The 23,371-nt window shown below is 47.7% G+C and overlaps 1 protein-coding gene across 20 annotated transcripts in view; it reads right to left on the minus strand.

Annotated features, from left to right (window-relative positions):
- Positions 1-23,371, minus strand: part of GDPD5 (glycerophosphodiester phosphodiesterase domain containing 5) — a 102,859-nt gene that overhangs the window by 4,957 nt on the left and 74,531 nt on the right. For all 20 annotated transcript variants that reach the window (XM_086883640.1, XM_086883643.1, XM_086883635.1 and 17 more), the window contains 12 exons: positions 23,023-23,126; positions 19,411-19,504; positions 18,416-18,475; positions 16,344-16,442; positions 15,025-15,118; positions 13,052-13,197; positions 8,661-8,743; positions 5,651-5,801; positions 4,719-4,937; positions 3,923-4,080; positions 2,029-2,176; positions 1,167-1,249 (listed from right to left, as the gene is read on the minus strand). In XM_086883640.1, coding sequence (XP_086739766.1) covers positions 1,167-1,249; positions 2,029-2,176; positions 3,923-4,080; positions 4,719-4,937; positions 5,651-5,801; positions 8,661-8,743; positions 13,052-13,197; positions 15,025-15,118; positions 16,344-16,442; positions 18,416-18,475; positions 19,411-19,504; positions 23,023-23,126 — 1,439 coding nt within the window. The remainder of the gene's footprint in view (positions 1-1,166; positions 1,250-2,028; positions 2,177-3,922; positions 4,081-4,718; positions 4,938-5,650; positions 5,802-8,660; positions 8,744-13,051; positions 13,198-15,024; positions 15,119-16,343; positions 16,443-18,415; positions 18,476-19,410; positions 19,505-23,022; positions 23,127-23,371) is intronic.

Genomic DNA, 23,371 nt, shown 5'->3' on the forward strand with positions numbered 1-23,371 from the left:
CAGAATGCAGCAGAGAGAGAAAGAGGAGGAACATGCACAACAGTCAGAGCAGTAAGAAAATAAACAAGGCAAAGAGGCAAAAAAGGTTAGTTAGAAGTCATCACAGTTGGTATTTCCCCTCTGGAGAGGCTGCCACGATCCTGTCACTGGGGCTGGAGCAGAAGAGCAGGAGCAGTCCCTACCATGGCTACAGAGGAGAGAGAAGCCATGCAGAGGACAGAGGACGAGCACATCGAAGCAGTGCCTCTGCTCCCACCCACCCCCTCATCCTTGCATGAAGGAAGCAGCTCTGGATTGCCCCAGAAAAGGACCTGGGGGAAAAAACTACAAACCAACCAAACCAAACAACTAACCACACACCAAAAAAACCAACCATGACACCGAAGGCCAAATACCCCATTCCCCAGAGCTGAATCACATCAGCAGGAGGGACCTGGGCAATTCTGCTCTGATTTGGTTTTGACATATCCTCAGCCCTGCTAGCAATTCTCCCATGTGGTGGAGAAACTGGAACATCAGGGAAAGGGGTCTGTCCTGCACAAGGCTCTTGGAAGAGCAAGCCCTTTGCTGCAGAAAAGTCCAACTTCTGGAGGAGAGTTTCTCCTTCTTCTTTCTAACTAAGCAACTGATTTGATTTGCAGTGTCATAACGTTTCCCATAATAATTCCCTGCCTGTGGCAGGGCTGTTGGAACTAAATGATCTTTAAAATCCCTTCCAACCCAAACCATTCCATGATTCCATAATATTTCTACAATCCAAACAGGAACAAACTGATTTAAGAAAACTGTAGCATGTTCTTTTTGAACACTGTAATAGTGGAATCTCAAAATCCCCATCCTCTTCCTCCTTTAAAGTACTAGAATGTCTTTCTCAACATCCATTTCCCTAAAGCATTTACAGTTTCTCTTCCACATATTTCAGGAGCAAAGCAAGGCACCAGAACACTATTAATTTGTGATCTCTGATTCTTAGAAGGTGCATCCAATTGTCCATCCCATCCTGGGAGTGGATTTATTGTTTCCAAGGATTTTTAAAGTAAGTATTTCCCCTGCTATTGCAATCCAAGAACTGAGGCTCAGGGTAGTCCTCACTCCCATCTCCACCCAACAATCTGGACAAAAACACAGGTCACAAATACACAAGAGCAGAGCTGTAACAAACTTACTTCTGGAATATAAAAACTCCTACAATTACGAGAAATGAAATGAGATCAGACGTGATCCAGATTAGGTGGTACTCGTCTGGAGGCTGCAAGACAGAAAACAGAAGCAGACCTTTAAACACTTGGGTTTGTGCAATCACAGGGAGACCACCCATGGCTGGAGTTACCACCAAGGAGCAAGAAAAGCACACAGCTGCAGGGGTTAGGTATAAATCACAACATTTATGACCTTCTTAATGCCAGGCTGTCATCCAAAACTATCAGGGAAAGCTGCAAACAGGAACAAATTGAAACTCTCCCTCCTTTTGTGCGCTGACATTTTCTCAGAGCTCTCTGGGCTGAAAGTTTCCTATCTCAGCTGTACCTCAAGGGGTGAGAGCAAGATGCTGTTTGGCAATCCAAGTCTGGGGGAAAACAGGGAAATATATCCATGCAGGTCCATTTGAAGTGTAGATGGGACCTTTTAGGCACAGCCCCATGCTGTGAGTGAGATTTGTGACCTTCCAGGCACTGGTAGGTCTGGTTCCAGTTGCCAGTCTAAGTGGTCATCCCACCTGCTGATCCCAGCTGAACCATCATCACTGGCTCTCTCCTTCTTCTTGTCTAGCAATGGGGTTGCCAGAGGTACAACCTGCTCCTTGGTTTGGGATTCAGAACAGGCCAAAACCTAATTGGCCTGTGACATAGAATTGGCCAAAACAGCTTGGCCAAGACACAGATGCCTGGTTTGCTGCTTCGCCTGCAGCTCTTAACAGCTGCTCAGCAGGGAAACCCTCAATCCCAACCAAACCTCCCCCCTGGATAAACCTCTCAGCTCTACAGCCAGCCCCCTCCTCCTGCCAGCCCCTCCCAGGGTGGTGCTTACCATGAGCCAGATGGGGAAAGGCACCTTGCGGAGGACGTGGGAGCTGTCGGAGGTGACCGAGGGGACGCCGGCGCACCACAGGATGGAGAACAGCCAGGGCTCGTTCACCGTGTACAGGTTCACGCTCAGGTTGGCCCTGGTGTAGTCCCTGCCGAGGCACACACGCAGGGTGACACACAGCACCCCACCAAACCTCACCCCCAAGAGGAGAGCTCTCGCCATCGACCGCGGAGAGGTTGGAATTGCACAGAATAAAGAGTTTTCTACAGCGCTTCGTGAGGGCACTGCAAGCCAATGTTTGATCCTGACAGCTTTCTTCACCTCTTGGCTGCTGTCTGGCACAGGCCACAGACCATCCCAGATGCTTCCCCAGGAATGATGGACATGGGGTGTGTTTCTGGAACAACCATCTCACCGTGCTGATGCGAAATTAGCATCTGCCTCAGACGCCTGTAACATTTCAGGGGCAATTTGCTTAATTAAACTGACAGACCTGTCTCCAGCATCAATCCCTACAACTTCCATGCCCTTGTTTTGGGGACGAATGCAGAGTTACAGCTTCCAGCCTCCTGAGGTCATTTTCCAAGCAGCTAAAGTTGCCAGCTGGGGTCCAGGAGCTGCCAGCAGCAAACCAAGGACCAGAAATTACCTGGTACCCAGATAATTCACATAAATTGCTCTATTTCCTTATCTACGAAGCAGAAGCACCATCAGTCTCTCTCACCAGGGCAGCACAGATTAATCCCTGCAATTTAACACTGGCAAAACACTTTGAGGGGCAAGGTGACATTCAGGACATGGAAATCTCTCAGCTCACAACAGGAACAAGGTGCTCCAAAGGGCTTCCCAAGGGCAGGGGTGGTTGCAGCAATGTTGCACCCAGGTGCTGGATTTGGGGAGAATGGAGAGAACTATGTCAAACCAGGACTGCAGCAACATTTGACTGGGCACCAAGAGGGTTCAAGAAACATTCAGGTGACAGCTCTTGTTTTGGAGACAGCTTAGGTGGGATTGATGGGAGATTGGGGCTGATAAACTGGGTGAGATGAGTGAGTGAGCACAGAGCCCTCTCCATGGGACAGAGCAAACAGGGGGAAAAATAAGCAGGAATTATGCTGCAGGTAAAGCATGTCCTTTGGTTTTAAGGGTGAGGAGCTGGACTGACTGCTGGCAGCCACGGAAAGACACAGCTGGATCACCCCAAACAGGCCCACGCTCTCAAACAGCTGCAGGTTCAGCTCTAACATGCAGACAGACAGCTCCTTTGGAGATATTTCTGTTCTGCAAACCTGTTTAATTAAAATATTAAAAACCAGAAAAGCCCTGCTAGAAACAATCTGCCCTCCCTGACAAAGGGGGAGAAGCTGGGAGCTAAAACAATAAAAATTCACATACAGGCCCAGGCAGGACAGGAACCCCTTGCTGTGCTAGGGTCACTAGAGAGAAGAGCTGATCACAGTCTAAATAGATGATACAGGACAGGAGTTTCTCTTTCTGCAAAGAGAAATTTCTGAAAGCATATCCAGACTTTGGTCTAATCAAAATTCCGTGCTAGCAGCTCTGGAGCAGACAAACGGAAGCAAAGGGCAGCTGCTAATGAGGGAACTCAGTGTGAAAGGCCTTCCCTTTTTCCCAGGGCTGTGAGTCTAATAAGAATCAGCCAATTCATACATTTGTGTTTCAAAGAGGCTCATCATATCCTGAGACAGCATGTAGAGATGTCAGAGGCAGCTGTGCACTCCCAGAAACAGCCTGGATTCCGGATGATGGGTAGGGAAAAGCTTGCACAGCTCAAGCTTTCAAGAGCAAATCCATCTGGAAAGATCCCTCTGTGCAGCCAGACAGGCTGGGATGCTCAGGAAAGGATGCTGAGGGCTCTCACAGAGGGCAGTACCTGACATCCTCGTTGGTGACCTTGGTGTAGCGCAGGTTGAGCCTCACGATGCCCTTCTCCCTCAGGCGCTCCACGTCCAGCTTGAGGCCAGAAGTCTGCTGGAAACCTGGAGCAACCTGTCTGACCAGCTGCCTCTCCGTGTCTGGCAGCCACATCACCTGGGGGGGAGCGGGACAGGGCACAGGTTATGGCAAATGTGGCTCCCAAATCTGGGAACACTCCGGCCCAGGGCATGGCATTCCCTGAGCTCACACCCGTGTGGTCCCAAAATCAAATCAACAGCTCCTGCTCAGCTGCAAGAGGTAAAAGTGGATCATTGAATCACAGTGTGGTTTGGGTAGAAAGGGACCTTTAAAGCCATCTCATTCCAACCCTTTGCCATTCCAACACCTTTCTCTAGACCAGGCTGCTCCAAGCCCCAACCAGCCTGGTCTTAATAATTCAGTGACACTCATTTACCAAGGCATCAGAGCAGCACAGAAGCAGCCACGTGCATTCGCAATAGGGAACCAAAAACCTGAGGGAGGAATCCCACTTCACATCCCCAGATCTATGTTTTAACTATTCTTCTCTTGCTCTTCATCTCCATCTCTGTTGTGGCCTTAGTGGAGGCTTAAAACGAAGAAGTTTCCTTCTGACTCAGAGAGAACCTCTCCTGAGCCGTACCAGGTGCTCCATTCCAGCCTCTGTGACCACTGGTACAAGCTCCAGTGATGCCCCACTGGAGACACACCAGGATTCATGGAAACCATAAGGAAGCCAATTCTGGAAATATCCCCAGCCCCACAGAACTCACAGCCTGCTGCTGAATTCCCGATGCCAGGATGGTTTCCAGGGTGATGTTGATGTAAGTGCTGTAGTAGGGATGAGCTGCTGGCAGGTCCTGGAAGTTCAGGATGAGGGAGGTGTTGTCCTTGATCACTTCCAGCATGTCTTCCAGCTTGCAGACTGACTGGTTGGCAGCCTCCAAGTAGTCAGCCCTTGAGAGGGACCCCGCTGTCCAGAAAGGGTCGTTCTGAAAGCAGAGCACATCCCAGGATTAATGCCACAAAGCCCAGACTCCCTCAGTGCCAAGGCTGACTTTCTTATCTTTTTTTTGTGCAGATGACTGTCCCAAAATTAAATATAAAAAAATAAAAACTAAAAAAAAAGAGGGGAACAGTGTATAACACACTGTTTTTTCTGTCTTTTTTATAATCACATTCACCCCCCTTGGGGTCCTGAATTTCTTTGTTGGTGTCAGCCATGCTCAAGACTCCTTTTTCCAGAAGAGGCCCAGAAAGACAAATTGTCACTAAAGGACACAGAATGATTCACATGAACACCTCTCAGTGGTATGACAGGAAAAGAAATAACTTCATTTTCTGACCCCAGTATTTATAGATTCTCAACTATGACCAGGGATTGGATAACTAAGTTACCACCTTCCCAAGCACTCTGGTCACGAGAAACGTCCATCAAAGGATGTTTCTTAGAAGGAATGTATAAACAATTCATGTTGATAGTTACTTTCCTGGGAAAGTAACTAAACTATGAAAACAAGATCAGAATGTTTAGTTTTCAGGGTGACACAACATGGCTTAGACCAAGCCTAAGTTTAGTAGAGACAGAACTAAACACGGTCCGTGCACACCTGGTCCAGCCACACCACATCACCAGGGAGATGGATCTGCAGCCTCAAAGAGGAGCAGGGCATGAGCTGTGACCCCAGGGCTCCATGGCACCCACCTGCAGGAACCACTCTCCAGCGTTGAGCTTTTCCAGGTCAGTCCAGTTGAACATGGAGGAGTGCTCGTGGGCCCGCTCTGGAAACACCTCCTCCACGTTTGTGGTTCTCCTCAGAGTCTTGTCATGCATCAGAAAGGGCACCCCATCGTAGCTGCAAACACAGACCTTGTTACAGGTGAAGGAGGGAAAGTCCCCTTCCCACTCCAGCCTCTCCCACATCAAAATCCTTGTGAAGGTCTCAGCCAGCCTGAAAAAGCATCCTCAGGAGGAAAATCTCTCTTAGAAACCAGCCAGATGTTGGCAGTCACTGCTACACTGGTGTAACACTGTCCATGCCTCATTATCTCCTCCAACTTTTCCCTTTCAAACTCAGGTGGCTTTGACAAAAAAAATTCAGCCTTTGACCCTGAATGCTCATCAAAGCTTCCTTTCTCAGCCTCTGCAGCTCCCAAAAACATCAGAGCTTCCCCTGGATGTACAGACACACACAAACTCTCCTCACACTGCTCACAGCGGGTCAGGAGGGAAATTTTCAAAGCCTCTCAAGACTACATGTGAACATCAGGCTTTCAGCAAGATGCAAGGCTTCCAAACCACCAAAAATATTCTCAAATTGCCTTCTCCGATTGAAAACTGGTTTCATGCCCACATGAGCTAAGTTCATACTTAAAGGAAGGAAAAAAAAAACCCCACACCTCTTAGATGAAATTAAGCAGCCAAATGTATTCCCTGGGTTTTTTTAGTCATCTGGATATTACAGAATAATGGTTCTGGAAAGCTTAAGAAACTCTTTAAACTTTCTTCCACTCAATTTTCAGTGACCAGATCAGTGGTAAAGCCACACAGGGTAGTGACAGGTTTTATCAAAGGCAGGGGAGCAGGTGTCTGCACCCAGAAATCAGGACAAACCCAGGGCAGCCAGCCTGACAGCAATGACATTTTCCAAAGCAAGGAGCTCCTAACAGAAGCTCAGAGAAAATCTGAAAAGAGGATGGGGTGAAATGACAAATCCCATCTGAATTAGGAGACAGCCCAGAGCTGTTTCCCAGAGGGAGAATGAAACCCAGTTTCAGATGATGGAGCAAACATTTGCCTCAGCTGTATCACTGCCCTCAGAAGTCCCTTCTCACAAAGGTCACTGGCATCTTTATTTGCTATTTCTGTCCTGTGCTGTGCCAACTCCTTCCCCCAGCCCAAAGCAACCCGCTGACACGGCAATCCCACGCTGCTGCAGTCAGAAAGGGTTTAATAAATAGTTAAAAATAAAATAAGAAAAAAAAAATGCTAAGCAACTGCAGAACGAAGAGTGTGGAGTGTTTAAAAGTGCCAAGAGCTCAAGTTGAACATTTCATAGAAGAGCAGAGCACTGCCAAGCCTTAACCAGGGCGCAGAAATCCCATGGGGCACTTGACATTGGCTCCCTCCTTTCCAATCCTTCCCTCATGGAGTCACCCAGCACCACTCAGGGCTGACCCAGGTCTGAAGCAGTGATTCAGAGACAGGAATCAGAGCTTTAGAAGAAGAGATGTGGGAGGGGGTGGAAGAGAGAGAGGAACAATCCCGGACTCCTGCTGCTTGCAGCAAAGCTGGCTTCCCAACCGGTCTGGGATGTGGAATGTGTGTGGAGCAGGGTGAGATGGCTCTGAGCGCTGTCCAAGCTGCCCACCCATGCTGATACATGCCTACAAGACCGTGGAAATGTTCCAGGAGGATGGACCCATCCAGCCACAGGTACAAAGAGCACAAGGATAAGGACAGCAAGGGGTGCTGTGCCACAAACCCTTCCCGAGGGTGCTGCCAGCTGCACCAAAATCCCACTTTTCAGCCAGAAAGTCAATGGGATCCTCTCTGACTGAAGGCACTTGGCTCTCTTGGGGAAGGCTCAGGTAGCTGGGCCATCAAGGGCATGGTTTAAGCCTGGAGTGCTCCTCTGGAATGGCTGGTGAGTGGCAATGGGGAAGGATCTTGGAGCTTTTCCAGCTCTCCTCCTCCCAAAGCCCACCTTTCTCCTTGGCCAGGGTTAATGGATTCAGCCACGCGAGCCAAGTGCTCATCTGGGAGCTGGACACTCAAGTGCTTGTCCCCTCACAGCAGCTGATGAACTAATTTTGGAAAAAACAAGAATTGTATAACACACATCCCAATTCATACTCCATCCTTCCACAGTGACCTTCCACTCACCAGAGGGAAGAAATTCCTTCCATTTTTAAATCATTTTCTCTCAAAAAAGAACTATGCAAAGCAAAAAGAAAGCAATTAAAAATAAAAAACTTCCTTCTACCAGGCAAAAATATCTGTCCATCAACACAAACCTCCAAAGCAGTCAGGGAAAAAATTAAAATCTGAGTCTTTTTTGTGTTTATAAGTGGTACTGGGACAAACTGAGAGCAGGAATAGCAAGGAACTATCCAATTCCAAGAAAAAAGCATGGCTCTGGAAATAACCCTCTGTAAATTCTAACTGGTCTTGTCCACTCAGCTCAACATTTGCCAGCAAGAAATGACTTTTTGACAGTCACCAGGTTCCTCCTTTCTTAAAGACTAATGCCATGTGAGGGAGAGGAAGGGGAGAAGGAAGGGCTTCCTCCTGGTGTATTCTTGGGATGGTTTTTCAAGCTTGGTGGAAACCCTCCTGTGCAACCAAGTCAAACTGAATCTCTGCTCTGCCTGCACCTGGGGTATTCCAGAGAAAGTCACATTTAAGCAGCTCTGTCTCTTCCCAAGGCCATGTTTCACTGGAATAAAACAGGCTCTAGGATAAACTACAGCCTTCTGGCAAGTGAGGATGACAAAGAGACCCAGGCCCCCTCAATTGGACAAGTCCACCTTTCACCACCACCTTGGTGAAACAGTCAGCAGCATCTGACAGAGACAGACAGAACTGGAGGAGCTCACCAGGACAGCCCTTTCCAGGGGGAAAAAGCTGCAGTGAGCAGCCACTGGATACGCTGGAGCACTCCTGGCTTGCACTGTCCACAGGAGGTCTGAGAGCAGCCAGCACACTGACCTACCTCAGTACCACATCAGCCTGCACTCCATAAACCTTCTGCTCCACTGCCTTCTGGAAGGACATCAGAGTGTTTTCTGGTGCCAGCTGTCAGGAAAACATAAAGAAAAAAAAAAGCAATGAGAGATCAGTAGCATGAGGGAAGTTTACAAAGCAGTGTCAGCAAGGATGCTGGGAGAAGGATTTGGAAATATCAGGGACTCAAAATGTTATTCCACATCTATCTCTGCCCAAAAATTCCTGCCTCTTCCATACCATTGAGAACAACCAGACCACACATCCTGTAAGACACATTTTACTCCCACTTCTACTCATTCCACAGCGTCATCTATTAGTCTAAAAATCAAAGAGTTTCTTTAATAACAAATGTTCTAGTTAGTTTTACCAACAATTAAAAAAACTGCCTTAAGCCTAGAAAATTTATCCCTGTGGCTATCAGAGAGAAGGACTCAAACTTTATTTGAAATTCCTCCCTGTTGAATGGACCAGATGGTAACAGAATTAGGGTTTGTTTAAAATAAAAATGGTGCGAAGATAAATACTTTGCTGTTCTACAAAAGCAGCACAGTGCAGCTACTCCCAAAACACCTACGAAACAACACAGGCAGACCAAGGAAAAAAAAAAATACTGACAACTCCAGAAAGAAAACCAGGGAGATTTTTTGCACTGAATCACATCAAAATAAAGTTATTTTTGAAAAATAAATTACTTTTTTCCCCAATTCTTTTCAGGTTTAGAGCACCTGTAACACCCTGTTTTTCCACCACCAGGATCAGTTCCATCAGGACACAAAGAGCATTCACATCCCATGATTTACTCAGGGACTGCAAAGAGGAATTCTTAAGGGCAAAGTCCTAACTGCACTGTGCAAGTGAGATATAATAATAAAATAATAAAAATAAATATAAAACTTGCTTAAGCACTTGGAGTGGCTGTAGGTGACATTTGTTTTCTGATCACTTCGCAGGCTCAGGTCAGCAAAGCTTTGGGGTAAAACAATCAGAGCAAATGTCAGCACCAACCTTTACCCAGCTCCGGTATCTCAGCACTGAATTCCCCTGGCTCCAGCCACACATCAGTACAAGTTCATTTTTATGTTTGCTCAACAAAGGCAGCACAGAGCCACATTATCTTCCTAAAACAGCTCCCAATCAAAGCCAGACTTGTTTAGGCGAAGACAGAGGCGACACCCCCAGCGCACAGCCCCGCGCTGGGTCACCCAAGGTCGAGCTCCAAGAGGAGTTTTCCACATGTTCCCGGGGCTGTCAGCAGAGAGCAGCAGCCACAAGGATCTGGAGAATCCCAGCCAGGCTTGCTGGGATGGCCTTGGGTTGTTTGTGTCCCTTCCCAAGTAGCTCAGGTTTCTGCAGGGTAACCCTGCGAGGTGATGCTCTCTCTGCGCTTCAGTGTTTGTGCCCAGCCTCCCACAAAAACCTCTCCTACACAGACAGGCTGGGGCAGCAGGGAATGTTCACCTGGACAAGAGAAGACTCTGGGGAAATCTCAGAGCCTGCCAGCACCTAAAGGGGCTCCGAGGAGACCTCATTGCAAAAAGGACTGGAAAAAAGGAAAGCACATTTTACAGAGGCAGATAGAGACAGGACACAGGGAATGGCTTCCCACTGCCAGAGGACAGGGTTATTGGGAAGGAATTGTTCCCTGGCAGGGTGGGCAGGCCCTGGCACAGGGTGCCCAGAGCAGCTGTGGCTGCCCCTGGATCCCTGGGAGTGTCCAAGGCCAGGCTGGACAGGGCTGGGAGCAGCCTGGGGCAGTGGAAGGAGTCCCTGCCCATGGCAGAGCAGAGGGATGAGATGAGCTTTAAGGCACCTCCCCACCCAAACCATCCTGTGGTTCTGTGATTGGAACCCTCCAGGCAAAGACAGATCTCCCTGTGAGCAGGGGGTGAGTCCCCAGCCTGCCACCCTGCCATAAATAATTGCCTCTCCCAGCGAGACCAGCACCGACCCAAAACCTGCCCCGCTGTGAACCCAAACCTCTCGGTCCATCCCAGCCCCGAGGGAGCTTCACAAGCCACTGACACCAATGACACAACTCAGCAAAGATCAACCAGAGAGCCAGGAAAGCAAATTTAACCTTTTTCACCCATATCAGATGCTGCCTCTGTTCCCAGAGGTGCCACCACTCCAGAGTGGGATTGCTCTGTGCCACAGAGAAAACCCAGAAATATAATATATAAACCCTGAAATGTGAGGGGTTTTGTGAGAAAGGAAATTCTGGGGTGCAGGAACTTCCATCCTGCCATCTTGCTGTCCCTCCAAGAAGGAGGGAGCTGAAGCCCCAGTTTAAGCATGTTTAAGGCAAAGATGCATTCAAGGGGGCACCTGCAGTTACAGGAATTAATTGCTGAGATTATTGTTATTTTTTAAAAAAGGCTTTATAGCCAAACTGCAGTAACTAAAAAAATGCACAATCTTTCTGCTTGTATCTCTCTGTGTATCTCTCCAGGCTTTTTTAAGGGATACCTGCTTGGTACAATATTTTCAGGCATGCTGTGTTTAAAACTTAAATCCATGTTCATAACAGGGGATACAACCAATTCCTTCAGGGAAGGAAACCTTGGGGCACAAAACAATGATTTCCAAACCTCCTCTCTTTTATAAACAGTGCCCACGTCACTGAGAGCCAGACAGACCCAGCACAGGATTTCCAGAAGCTCTTCCTCCTCTCTGTGCTTGGTTTGTGAGACTCATCCCCTGCAAAAATCAGGCTACTATTCATTTCTTCCTGCTGCACAGACACAGCAAGTAATTTCTAGAAAATTACCGTGAATGAACTAATTTTGGTTATTTTTGTGCTTAGGAATCCACTGCTAATGCATTCAAACAGAGTCAGGAGCTTTGGGGACCTTTCTCAAAGAAGATTATGAAACTGTGTTAGAGCAGCACAACCTGGCTGCAGCTGGACATCATCACATTGTGCTTTTCCCTTAATTAGCCAGGGCTTTAAAAAGCAACTCATGGCATCATTTGTTGGGGAGGTTAATGAAGAAGCCTGGACAGAAGAACCAAATTTTACTCCAAACTAATTTCAGCCACTGCAAACCTCTGGCTGGTCTAGGGGAAAGTGTCCCTGAACATGGCAAGGGGTTGGAACAAAGTGGTTTTTAAGGTCCATTTCAGCCCAAACCATTCTGTGATTCTGTGATTAGGCACTAAAGGATCTGATCTTTTGTTTCATCAACAAGATTTAAGGGTATTTTTTTTTGTCTTTTTGGAAATATGGCCATCATTTTAATTTATTTTTTATTATTTTTTTCCTTCTTTATCCCTCTTTTCCAGTACTAATCTCCTTGTGAGCCACAAACTGGACAAAAAAAGCCCCACAAGGCAGGATTAAAGTGATACCTAAGAAATAGAGTTCTCTTTTGTGTGAAACAATGCCCTTTGGAAGGTCCCAGTGTGGGACCTGCCAGTCCACTGGATTTCAGCATTAGTGTCCCATCATGCCAGGTGAGTAACATACCAAGGCAGTAAGAGTTCTCTTTAAAACATGAAATAAAGCCTACCTTTAATCCCCATATTTTAGAGAGCATCCAGAACTAACCTTGCCCATGGCAGGGTTAGAACTCAATGGTCTTCAAGGTCCCTCCCCACCCAAACCATTCTGAGATTCCGTGACCCAAATTTTCACTAAATTCCTCAACCAGACTGAAAGGAAGTGGAAAAAGCATAAAACAAACAGGAAAAAACCCAACCCTGCAATAGACAAGAGGATAAACTCATAAGCAAAAGCCATTAGGGATTTAATAACTAGATACAGGAGATGAGACCTCATTACTGCACTGGCCACACAAGAAAGCTGAAGCTTGATTTAATGAAAGATGACCTGACACAGATTTATTTCCCAGACAAGCCTTTCTCCTGCTCTGGCAGAAGATGTTTATTGTGAGTGTTTGCTGCTATCAATCAGGCCAGCAGCCAGGTTAAGTGCTCTTTTTTTTTAATATGTAAAGAAGGTGTGCAGCAAAGCAAATACTTCTTGACTTCACCTCCAGGAGCAGCACAAACCAAAGCTCTTTAGAAACCAGAAAAACAAAGCCACCCCAAAGAGATGTTTGGGTACCTAAGAGAAGATGAAAGGAAAGATTCCAGAATTCCATGAAAACCAGCAGCCAAAATAATGCAATGGCACAACCCAGCCTGAGAAAGGCAAGAATCGCCCTTTTGTTGGGATCTCAAATATATTGAGATACTCAAAAAAATTTTGTTGGTATCCCAAATATATTTTATTGGTATCTCTGGGGTGTCACTTGACACTGGGTTCAAGTCCTGCTTTACAGAAGGAGTGCCTCAAAAGTGCATTTGCTGTACCCACTCCCTGGAGCCTGCCAGGTCCAGCAGCATCCTCGGCACAGAGCTGGGGTCCCCACTCACCATCGGTGCCCCACGGTGCCCCAGGATGGCTGGCTTGGGTCCCAGGGCCTTCTTCTCCATGATGCAGGGGGAGGAGATGGCGAGGGGCACGAGGTAAAGTGCAACTACAGCTGCCAGGTACGCCGTGACCATCAGCATCTGGGAAGCTGGGATGGACAGAGAGACAAAGAGCTGGTGACAATGCTGGCCCTGACCTCCCCACGTCACAGGAGCACAGGCAAGACACCTCTGTTCGCCTCCACTGATCTACTGTCAGTGCCTCTAGTCTAAGAGCAGGGCTCTGTATTTAGGGAAAAACATCTTCTACTAAAAAAAAAATAATTAAAAAGTCAAGTCCTGAAGGAGATTTTCACTTCATTTTGTGTTGGGGAAACAGCAAGTGAAGTGAATTGCTTAAACCCCCAGAATGTAGCTCAAAACACTGTTGGCATTTCCACCCTTTGGGTGGGACAGCACCAGATTTTGCCCTGCCTGACAAGAGAAATAATTCACCAGAAATAAGCCATGGCACCACATCAGTGCATTTGAAGTTTATATTGCACCACCCACTTTAGCCGGGGCAAAGCCACTTCAGCTGCTTCTGCCTTGAGATTTGTACCAGAAAAATGCAATCATGTTTTCCTGACCAAGCTGGAGATGTTTAAATAAATCCCTGGGCTGTGAGGGAGCTGCAGTGCTTGGGGCCAGATGAGCAGTACTGCCTCCCATGCCACACAATTCCTCCTATCCGTGACTTCCCACCAAGCCCAGACTCCCTGGGAATCTTTGGAAGGTGCTGGCAGAGCAACAGAATCACCCCCTGTGCCCCACAGATGTGTGTTCCTTACAAGAAACAACAGACACCTCTGAACTCCTAAGATCTCTGGAGCCACTTGAAACCACAGATGTTACAGCAAAAGACTTGCTTTTTAAACTTTTTTAAATTATTATTTATTTTGCAAACTCATTAAGGCTTTGGAACTCAAGGGGTAACCTCCATTAAAAAAACCAAAAAACCCAACACCCAAACCCCCCTTCCCCCCTCAAAAACAAAACCCAAAAATTCAAAACCAAACCCCTTAAAACAAACATTTGCAGTGGATGCAAAGTAGAGAAGGTGGTGTTGGTTTTTTTAAGGGAAGGACAGAACAGCCCAGCTCTGCTCCTGGCCACAACTGATCTGGTTTCACTCATAAATAGGCTCCTTTTTGCTTCCAGCATTTGACAGGCTCATTCACACACATCCCCACAAGCCAGAAAGTAACTCCAGGAACTCTGCCAGGGATTTTTTCCTGGGAATGGAGCACTCGAGGAACTCAGGAACACCTTGCTGAGGGACCTCATGTCTCAAAGGTGTCACCAGCACCCAAACCTCCAGGCAGACACGGAATGAGATCCTGACCCAGGTCCTGCTCACCCCAGGAGCACCCACACACCAACCAGGTTCTGAAAATTCCGTCTGACCAGAAAAAAAGCACCCATAAAAAATTTACTCGGAAAAAAAGCCAAAATGCCACAAAGAAATGGCAGGAACAGGCTTGCACCAAGGCCTGCAGCTGCTCCTGGTATTTCCAAAGGATTGAAATCCTATTTTCCATTAAAAGTGGCTGTAGGTTCTCACAGATGTTTTTTGGTTCTTCTGTTTCAAACATCACCATGTCTGCAGCAAAAAGCCTGTAACCTCTTGCAGGTAAAATGCCTTCCACAAGTCTGAAATAATCCTAAAATCAAGAGATACCACTGCTGTTTCTTAATAACAAACAAAAACAATCCAAGAACAGAGAGAGAGAAGGAAAACAGCTTCCTGGCTTAATAAAAAAAATTAAAAAAAAAAAAAAAAAAAAAAAAAGGAAAAGGAAAAATGAGAAACAAGGAGGGGGAAAAAAGAGAGAGAAGGAAAAACAAGAAACAGGGGGGTAAAAAATGAGAAACAAGGGGGAAGAAACAAGAGGAGCAGCCACTCCCCAGCCTGCAGGGACACAGGAGGTACTCACTGGCTTTCTCTGTCCGTGCAAACTGCCCCGCCACCAACCACGATAGCGCTGTGACAGCTGCCAGGGCTCCTATATGCAAGAAAGGGGCTGTGGCCTGCAGGGCACAAGAACAGGAGAGGAAAATGTGGTTAAAAACACCCCAGCACCTCGCACATTCGTTGATTTTGCAGGCTGCATTTCCAGGTGGGTTCTGCATCGTTCCTACATCAGCCTCCTGCAGCTGTTTTGGCCACTGCTTCTTCCAAACCCTGCTGCTGCCTTTGGCATTCAGGCTGCTCTGAAGGGAAAGGAGGAAACCTCTAACCCCCTTTTAAGGGAATTTCTCCCTCAATTACAGAGATATTTGGAAAAAGGGCTGCTGGAGGGCATCCAGAGGAGGCCCCAGAGATGCTCCAAGGGTTGGAGCCCCTCTGCTCTGGAGCCAGGGAGAGCTGGGGGTGCTCACCTGGAGAAGGCTCCAGGGACAACTTATTGCAGCCTTTTAGGACTTAAAGGGGGTCTGTAAGAAAAATGTGGGCAGACTTTACTAGGGCCAGCTGCAGTGGGACATGAGGGAACGGTTTTAAACTGAAATAGTGTCGGTTCAGACTAAATATAAAGGAAAAAATTCAGAATGAGGGTGGGCAGGCCCTGGCACAGGGTGCCCAGAGCAGCTCTGGCTGCCCCTGGAAGCGTCCAAGGCCAGACTGGACAGGGCTTGGAGCAGCCTGGGATAGTGGAAGGTGTCCCTGCCATGGCAGGGGTGGGACTGGATGGACTTTGAAGTCCCTTCCAACCCAAACTCTTCTGGAATTCTCTGAACACACTGGCCTTTATCACCAGGGTGCAGCACCATGACACAAAGTTGGAGATGTATCATCTGAGTCATGTCTCTGCTCTCCAGCTCCCTGCCTGAATCTTAAAAATACCCCAATAAAATAAAGCACTTCTGAGAAATGTTAGTCACTTGTGTGAATGACATTTCCACCCCCTGGATTTGCATGGATTTGCATACTCCCAAGTACACGTCAGTGGTCACCTCTTAAGCAAAATGGGAAAAATATTTCTGGACTTGTTTTTTTGAGGAAGAGGGGGGAAAGGAACAGAGAGCAGAGCTGTAAGAAATTAAGTTGGTAATTATTTTCCTTTCATACTTCTCTAGCCCTGCAGGATACCACAAGTCTTCCTTAAAACAATTTTCCCTTTGCCAAGATTTCAGTTTGGGGTGTGACAACCATCAAGATGTAGAGTTTCATCCTACAGTAATAAATAAATCCCATGGAATTCAGCTGCACTGGCCCCTTTGCTCCCCCAGAGAAGCATCCTTGCAGAAAACTTACCTGCAATGAAATAAATACCATCTCCCACTCGTCATCCCAAAGCTGTGCTATGGAGGACATGGTCACCACAGTAGTTATCAAGGTTGTCACCAGGCCAATCTGCAACAGATCAGAGGGTATTTACTGGGTGGAGGCTGTGGTTATTAGAAAAACTGTATAGGTTGGGAAATGGAGGGAGAAAACCTCTGCATGTAATAAAAGCCTGCAGACTCAGGGGGAAGGAGGCTGGGCTCATGTGCTGTCACCTTGTGCTTTAACAGTTGCTGGGGCTGGGGAAGGGACTCTGGATGGGACAGTGGTGGCACTGAGGTGACAGACCAGGACCCAGCCCTTCAGGACCTCCCCTGGCCTCGCTCTCACGTGGAAAGCACTCAGAGGTCTGAGCAAAGCAGTCCAAAAGAAAACGTGACCTCCGTGGTGAAGGCAAAAAGTTCAAGCCATCAAAAAGTGCCACAGAAACAACTCCAGCTGTAAAGACTGAAAATCTGGGCTGGCTATCTAAAAATAATTCCCCACTCTCTGCCTCTGTCTGGTATTCAGCCTCTGCTGCTCTGCCAGAGCCAAAGGATGCTGCTGCAGATCCAAAATCTGCATGTGAGACTTGGCAGAAAATTGATCCCCAGAAATGATCAGGTGCTAAGGGCTCCTCTAGGCCAATTTCAGGTTTAATACCTCAGACCAACAAATAAAATCCCACATTTCCAGAATCACTTTGATGCATGTAAACAGGATTTCTCTTGCTAGAGCCCTAATTCCCCCTGCTGTGGCCATCCTGCGTGGCACAGAGGTGTCAGGACACAAATCTCCACTCCTCCCTTCAGCTCCAATTTATTGCTCCTTCTCATCTTCAACTTGGCTTACAACCCTCAGCTCTTTGCACAGAATTACAGGAGAAAACTGGGAGGAACTGTGTGGTTTGCCCATACCAGCCTTTCCCACACACTTTAATCTATATTTGAAGTTAATTCAGTATAGTTCAGAGAAAAATTATTAACTTATTCCAGTCTTGTATCTCAACCCCCTAAGGAAGCTGAGGGAGGTGTGGGGAAGGGAAGAGGCAGAACAACATTGAGCTGTGATGAAAGGGGGGCTTCTTTGGAAGAAGGGGAGGAAGGGTGGGGGTCCACAGGGTGGAAATGATCTCCACCAACACATCCCTTTTCTGGACTTACTCATCTAAGCCCATCAGCATGTCTGAAAAATACCATTTTCCCTGATGAAGAAACACATGTCAGACTCAAGAGTTGGTAATTTATTTTGCAGCAGCATTCAGACAGTCCCTGCCCCTCCTCTGATTGCATCCTCTTCCCCTGAGGAAGCATAATTTCTATCATCTCCAAGGAAAAGAAAAATAGAAAAAGGCAGGGTGGGGAAGTCTCTGCCCTCCCTGTCCTGGGAGATGTTCAGGCTCTGATCCTACAAGACCTCATCATGTGCAGGATTTCAGGAGGGGCTGTGTATTGGCAGGAGTGGTCCCTTCATTTCCAATTAGCAGCTACAATGGGATCCTGCCAACCCATTTTCTCTCCCTGCACACCCTTCCCCTCCCCTTCTGTGCTCCAGATCTCTCTTCTGGTGTTTCACAGCAGTGTTTCTTCAAGAGCTTAACACACAAATCTCCTTGGTCCCAGCAAACCTCAGCCTGCACGGTGCACACCCTCAGCTCTGACACCTGCATCTTCTCCCAAGGCTTTTCCAGCTGGTCCCTCCAAGCACCCTCTGAACAGCTCCACACCTGCTCAGCCCCTCTGCAGGGCTGGCTGCAGCACAGAAAGGAGCCCCAGGGAGGTTCATGGAGCAGCTGAGCTGGGACTGGGCTGCTCCAAGCACTGGTGTCTCTCCATCTCCACAGGTGGCCTCTCTATCAGCAAGGGCCAAAGGCATTTCACCAAATTCTTTTCCCCCAGGGTTTTTTCATGGCCTCTCCTGAGCAGTGTGCTCATGAGGCCATACATGCACCACGGACATTTTATGCTCTTCCCAAAGACACGGTGACAGCAAGTGCCACCCCGCGCCTGCTCCTCGGGCTCCCGCATTCCCGAGATCCTGCTCCCCTCGGAGCTGAGATTTACCTTGTGCAGCCAGTGCAGGTTCATCTGCTGTCCCACAGCTATGTGACACAGTGCCAGGATCTGGGAGGGACAAACAGAGAGTCAGACAGAGGCACATCAGCACCCTGAGGAGTTTGGGCACGCAGGGACACGCCACCAGCCCAGGGGACAGCCAGCAGGAATGGGGGCACCACAGGCCAGCAGATCCTCTCCAGAGGCAAGGATGTGGAGGAAAAGGCTTTGCCCTCCAAGGTGCAGGGAGTTCAGAGTCTGGCCCACAGCTCCTGGGGCTGCAGGAAGCAGTGCCTGTGTGTGGCCATGGAATGGGCACCAGCCTGAAGGTCCCAGCACCCTGGGACGAAGGGAAACAGCTGCCAGCTGTGCCCAGAAGTGCAAACTGGGCCATACTATGGGAAACAAGCATGTTTTGTACTTCTGTATTCCTGTGTTCTCAGCTGTATTCATCCTCTGAGGGTATCTTTTACTTTGGATCATCTGAGGTCAAAGACCATCAACTTCTTACTTTTAATTTTATGCAACTTACGGCAAAGAGAAAGAGAGAAAGAGAGAAAGAGAGAAGGAGAGAAAGAGAGAGAGAGAGAGAGAAAGAGAGAGAGAGAAAGAGAGAAAGAGAGAGAGAGAGAGAAAAAGAGAAAGAGAAAGAGAAAGAGAGAGAAAGAGAGAGAGAGAGAGAGAGAGAGAAAGAGAAAGAGAAAGAGAAAGAGAGAGAGAGAGAGAGAGAGAGAAAGAGAAAGAGAAAGAGAAAGAGAAAGAGAAAGAGAAAGAGAAAGAGAAAGAGAAAGAGAAAGAGAAAGAGAAAGAGAAAGAGAAAGAGAAAGAGAAAGAGAAAGAGAAAGAGAAAGAGAAAGAGAAAGAGAAAGAGAAAGAGAAAGAGAAAGAGAGAAAGAGAAAAACTTCTGAGGGAAAATTGCTTAACTTGTAGATGGCCTGAGAATTTTGTGGCCTTTTTAAAGCCAACACACAGAGCTCAAGAAATGGGATTTCATTCTACTCACCAGTAACATTGTAATGTAGGTGAAGCCAGCAGCAGTTGTTACAAGGATTGGGATGGACCAGTCACTCCAATATCCCATTCGGTTATACAAAAACCTGGAAGACAAGTGGGAAGGACAGATTAAGAAGGGATTCAAGGCCAGAACAGCTTCACTAGGGTTAGACAAGACTTTAGAAACTGATCTTCCCGGACAAGACATAGGCAGCAAAAAGCACAAGTGACAACCCAGTGCCTTAATCCCTTATGGAAATTAACTGGATAGAGGGAAGCTGAGAAACCCCAGAACCTTTCTTCCAGCTTCTGAGAATTCAAACCTGACCTGGATTCAAATTTTTTTCCACTGGATTTTTAGTAAAAACAAAACAACATCCCTGCAGTGGCTTGGATTAGAGTTGACATTATCTCCATGCAAACCCTTTGGCACAACAAGGACAGGATGGCTCTGGGGTGGAATCAGCTCATTCAATGAACTAACTGGGGGGATTTTTTTTGCCTCTTGGTGCCTTTTTTTTGGTTACAACAGACAGAAATGCTGCATTATATAAATGCAGGTCAAAGACTCAATCTCCTCCCCAGCACTCAAATCCAGCATCATTCACCAGCCAGAACCTTCTGGTCTGTTTGGACAAGCTCTGGGGAGATTTTTGGGGCTGTCCTGTGCAGAGCCAGGAGTTGGACCCCACGGTATAATTCAGGATACTCTCTGGTTCTAATTCTGTCCAGGGGTAAAGCTCCTCCCTGGGACCTGGAAAGCAAATCCTTGGCCTCAACAGGCATGGCCCAAGTCCAGGTTCTGCTCAGGGAGTCAGAGAGCACAAACCCAGGGATCTGCAGGGATTCAGCCGTGCTGTTAGGAAAAGAGAGGGAAGAAAGGGACGAGTGCTCCTCTGAAGTCTTTGCTGATGCCACCCCCCAGAGCTTCCTCAGCTCTCAGTCCATTTAAGTTTTTGCTCTGATGTCTCTTCAATGCCCTCTGAGAGCACCAGGCCTTTGCTTGATGTGCAAATGATTGTTTCAAAATGCTGGGTCCATGGTAGTTATGAAGCAGATGAGCTTTCTCAGAAATCAAGGAGGAAAACATTTGTTACACAGACTCGCATTTATGGTCCTGCTCCAGGGGGAACACAGGCAGCTTCACAAATTACAGCATCCCCCACAGCCTGCCTGAGATAGAGTGAAGCCTTCTGGTGCAGTACAAACCTTAGATAGGGCAGATCTGAACTGTGATGGTAATAATAAAAAGGAAATACCAGAAGAGGTAAATTTTTATTTATTTTTTTTAAATTTACTTAAGAGGCACAAAGCCCCTTCACTAGCAAGGACCTCACTGATATTCAGTCTCAAGGGAAAAAAGAAAAAAAAGGTTAAAAGCCTGTAGCAATACATGCTGGGCCACAATTTTGCCATGTCCTCCTAAAGCTCATTTCAATCCCAGAATATTCCCTTTGGTCCTTACAAGCTGAAATGACCTAGCTGCTGCCCAAGCTGCCTGACAGACCAGTAAAAAGATGAAAAACCCCCTTGAGGGTGACAGAAAGGAAAGGCCCTCAGAGGTTTGGGTTGAAAAATCTCCTAGAGGGTGGTGCAGAGCTGGAACAAGTCCCAGGGAGGAGGGAAGTCTCCCTCCAGTCTTCCTGCTGACCTGCTGCTGGCAATGGGCCTCCTTCGAGGGGCTGCTTGGACAGACAGCTCTCTTCACCTGCTGGGACAGGCTGGAGAAGCTCAGTGCAGCTGCCTGAACGTGACACGAGCTAGGAGAGCCCCCATGATGAGCTCTGGAGGGCAGGGAGAAGCTCAGCAGCTCCTCACACCGACAGCAATTCCTTCTCCCCGTTCCTCTGGAAGGCCCTGGCAGCAGCTCGGTGTGCCATGCCCCGTACAGAGATGCTGTTTGCCCCAGAGAGCCCTTCCTCTCCTCTGGGGCAGCTCCCAGCTTGCCAATGAACCAGTGGAGCAGAGAGGAAGGCAGCAGGAGCAAGCAGCAAAGAAATCCTGTCCAAAAACACGACCCAGAAGTGATGACGACAGAGGAACAGCAAAGGTGCTGTTTCTAAACACCAGGACCTCGCTGTACCTCATCAGCAACAGGTTCACAGCCCTGCTGGGAATAAAATGATGCTTGCAACTCCCACCCTGTCTGACCCAAAACTGCTGTTTTCACGGAGCCCATGCAGCTGTGCTGCAAGGGAAGAGGGCCAGGCTCAGCCTGCACAGACCCAATGGAAATTATTTCTCCCCCTTGCCTGGAACTGGCATGGCTGTAATTAAAACCTCACCCCGTGTTCTCCTCCTCCTACCCAGCCTTTCCACAGCTGCTTTCCAGAAACCCTGCTCGACCTCTGGTGCCAGCGTGTGGAGCAGGGATCTGACTGAGGTTACAGCACACACAAAGCACTGACCCACATTCAGCACTCAATGGCAGTGCCTGAAATGCTGTTTTCCATCCAGACAGCCTCCTCCAGACCTGTGGTGCACCAGAGGGACTCCCTTCCCAGCGCTGTGCACAATCCAGATGTGCCTCCAGCACCCTGGGCTGCATGGCAGGGACAGGGCTTCGGGCTGCAGGTGACATCTGGACGTGTTCAATCACAAATGCCTCTTGCATCCAGAGCAGACCTGCACATCTTCCCCCACTCCTGCAGAAGTATTTGGGGACCCAAAACTTGGCAGCACTGCAGATGCAGTGCCCATTCACAGCATTCCCAGGGCTTTCCTTCATTTCTGAAGGGCTGTTTCTAGCCCTTTCACAACTTTGAGCTCAGACAGAGTTGGTTTTGCACTGGGGCGGACTTGGAGCAAACACATCCTTTACTGAGGGTACAAACTGAAGAAGAGAGGGGTTCCAAAATACCACTTTAATACCACAAAATACCACTTTAAAAAAGGCATTTTTATCGTGCTGCTGTTACAAAAAATCCAAAGCCATGGTGATGGTTTCACTTCTCACAGTGTGGGTGTGAGCAAAGAGAAAAAACCCATTTCCTCCTGGGAGGAGCCAGCTCATATCACCATGTTGGTAAACACTCACACAGCTCCAGCATCTAAAGCAGATGATTTATTTAAGGGATCAGCTCCCCACTGTGTTTTAAAATGCACTTTACATCTTATGTTTGACAAGAAGTTGATGTCAAAGAAGTTTGGTTAGAAGACAGCCCAAGGTGCTGTCAAAATGTTTTAAGATGCTGCCGATAATAAAAGGGAGAATAATTTCCAGCACTGGAGGCAGCTGGCAACACCCTAAATTCCAGCACATCCCACTTGCAAAGCTCCTTTTCAGCTCCTTCCAACTTTGTATAATATTTTCCACACCCATGTGCTTCAGGCTGAATTTTTGCCATGGGTATTTTGTGGAATAGCTGCAGCCAAATTGCTCAGTCACTTTCAAATCCAGCCAACCATAAAGATAAACAAACAAAAACCCAGCCACGAAGCCAAGGCCACGTTACATCTGCACATAGATCAGGCAGAAGCAGCTCTCCTTGAGTCCCACTTCCCACCCCATCTTCCCTTTATCATCACTGCAGTTTTATCCAAAGGATCCAGATGAATCCAAAGCTGTGTCAAAAGCAGGTGCACGGTGGCCACCAAATTTCCAGAGGGAAGCTCTACTCACCAGTTGATTTCATTGTAGTCATTGTGAACTTCCCACCAGAAGTAAAACCAGACCAGGGTGAGGAAGAAGGATGAGGTGAGGATGAGGAACCAGAGGCGCTCCCACTGCAGAAGAAAAGAAAAGTCAGCGTCAACAGGATCCCGTTTGATCCCAGCTGTTGAGATGAAGAGGAGCAAAGAGGCATTTCCAAAGGCAGACTTCACACCTTTGCTCCCTGCGAGATGCAACTCTGTTCCCAGGTCTGGGCAGAGGGGTCACTTATGTAGATTCATCTTATGGAGGGCTGGAAGAGGGGACATTTCCAGATGTGGAGCTGGGGTTTTGTTTGGTGAGGGTTTTTTCTGGGTGG

This window comes from Cyanistes caeruleus, chromosome 3, assembly GCF_971803275.1.
Source record: "Cyanistes caeruleus chromosome 3, bCyaCae1.hap1.1, whole genome shotgun sequence".
Lineage (NCBI taxonomy): Eukaryota > Metazoa > Chordata > Aves > Passeriformes > Paridae > Cyanistes > Cyanistes caeruleus.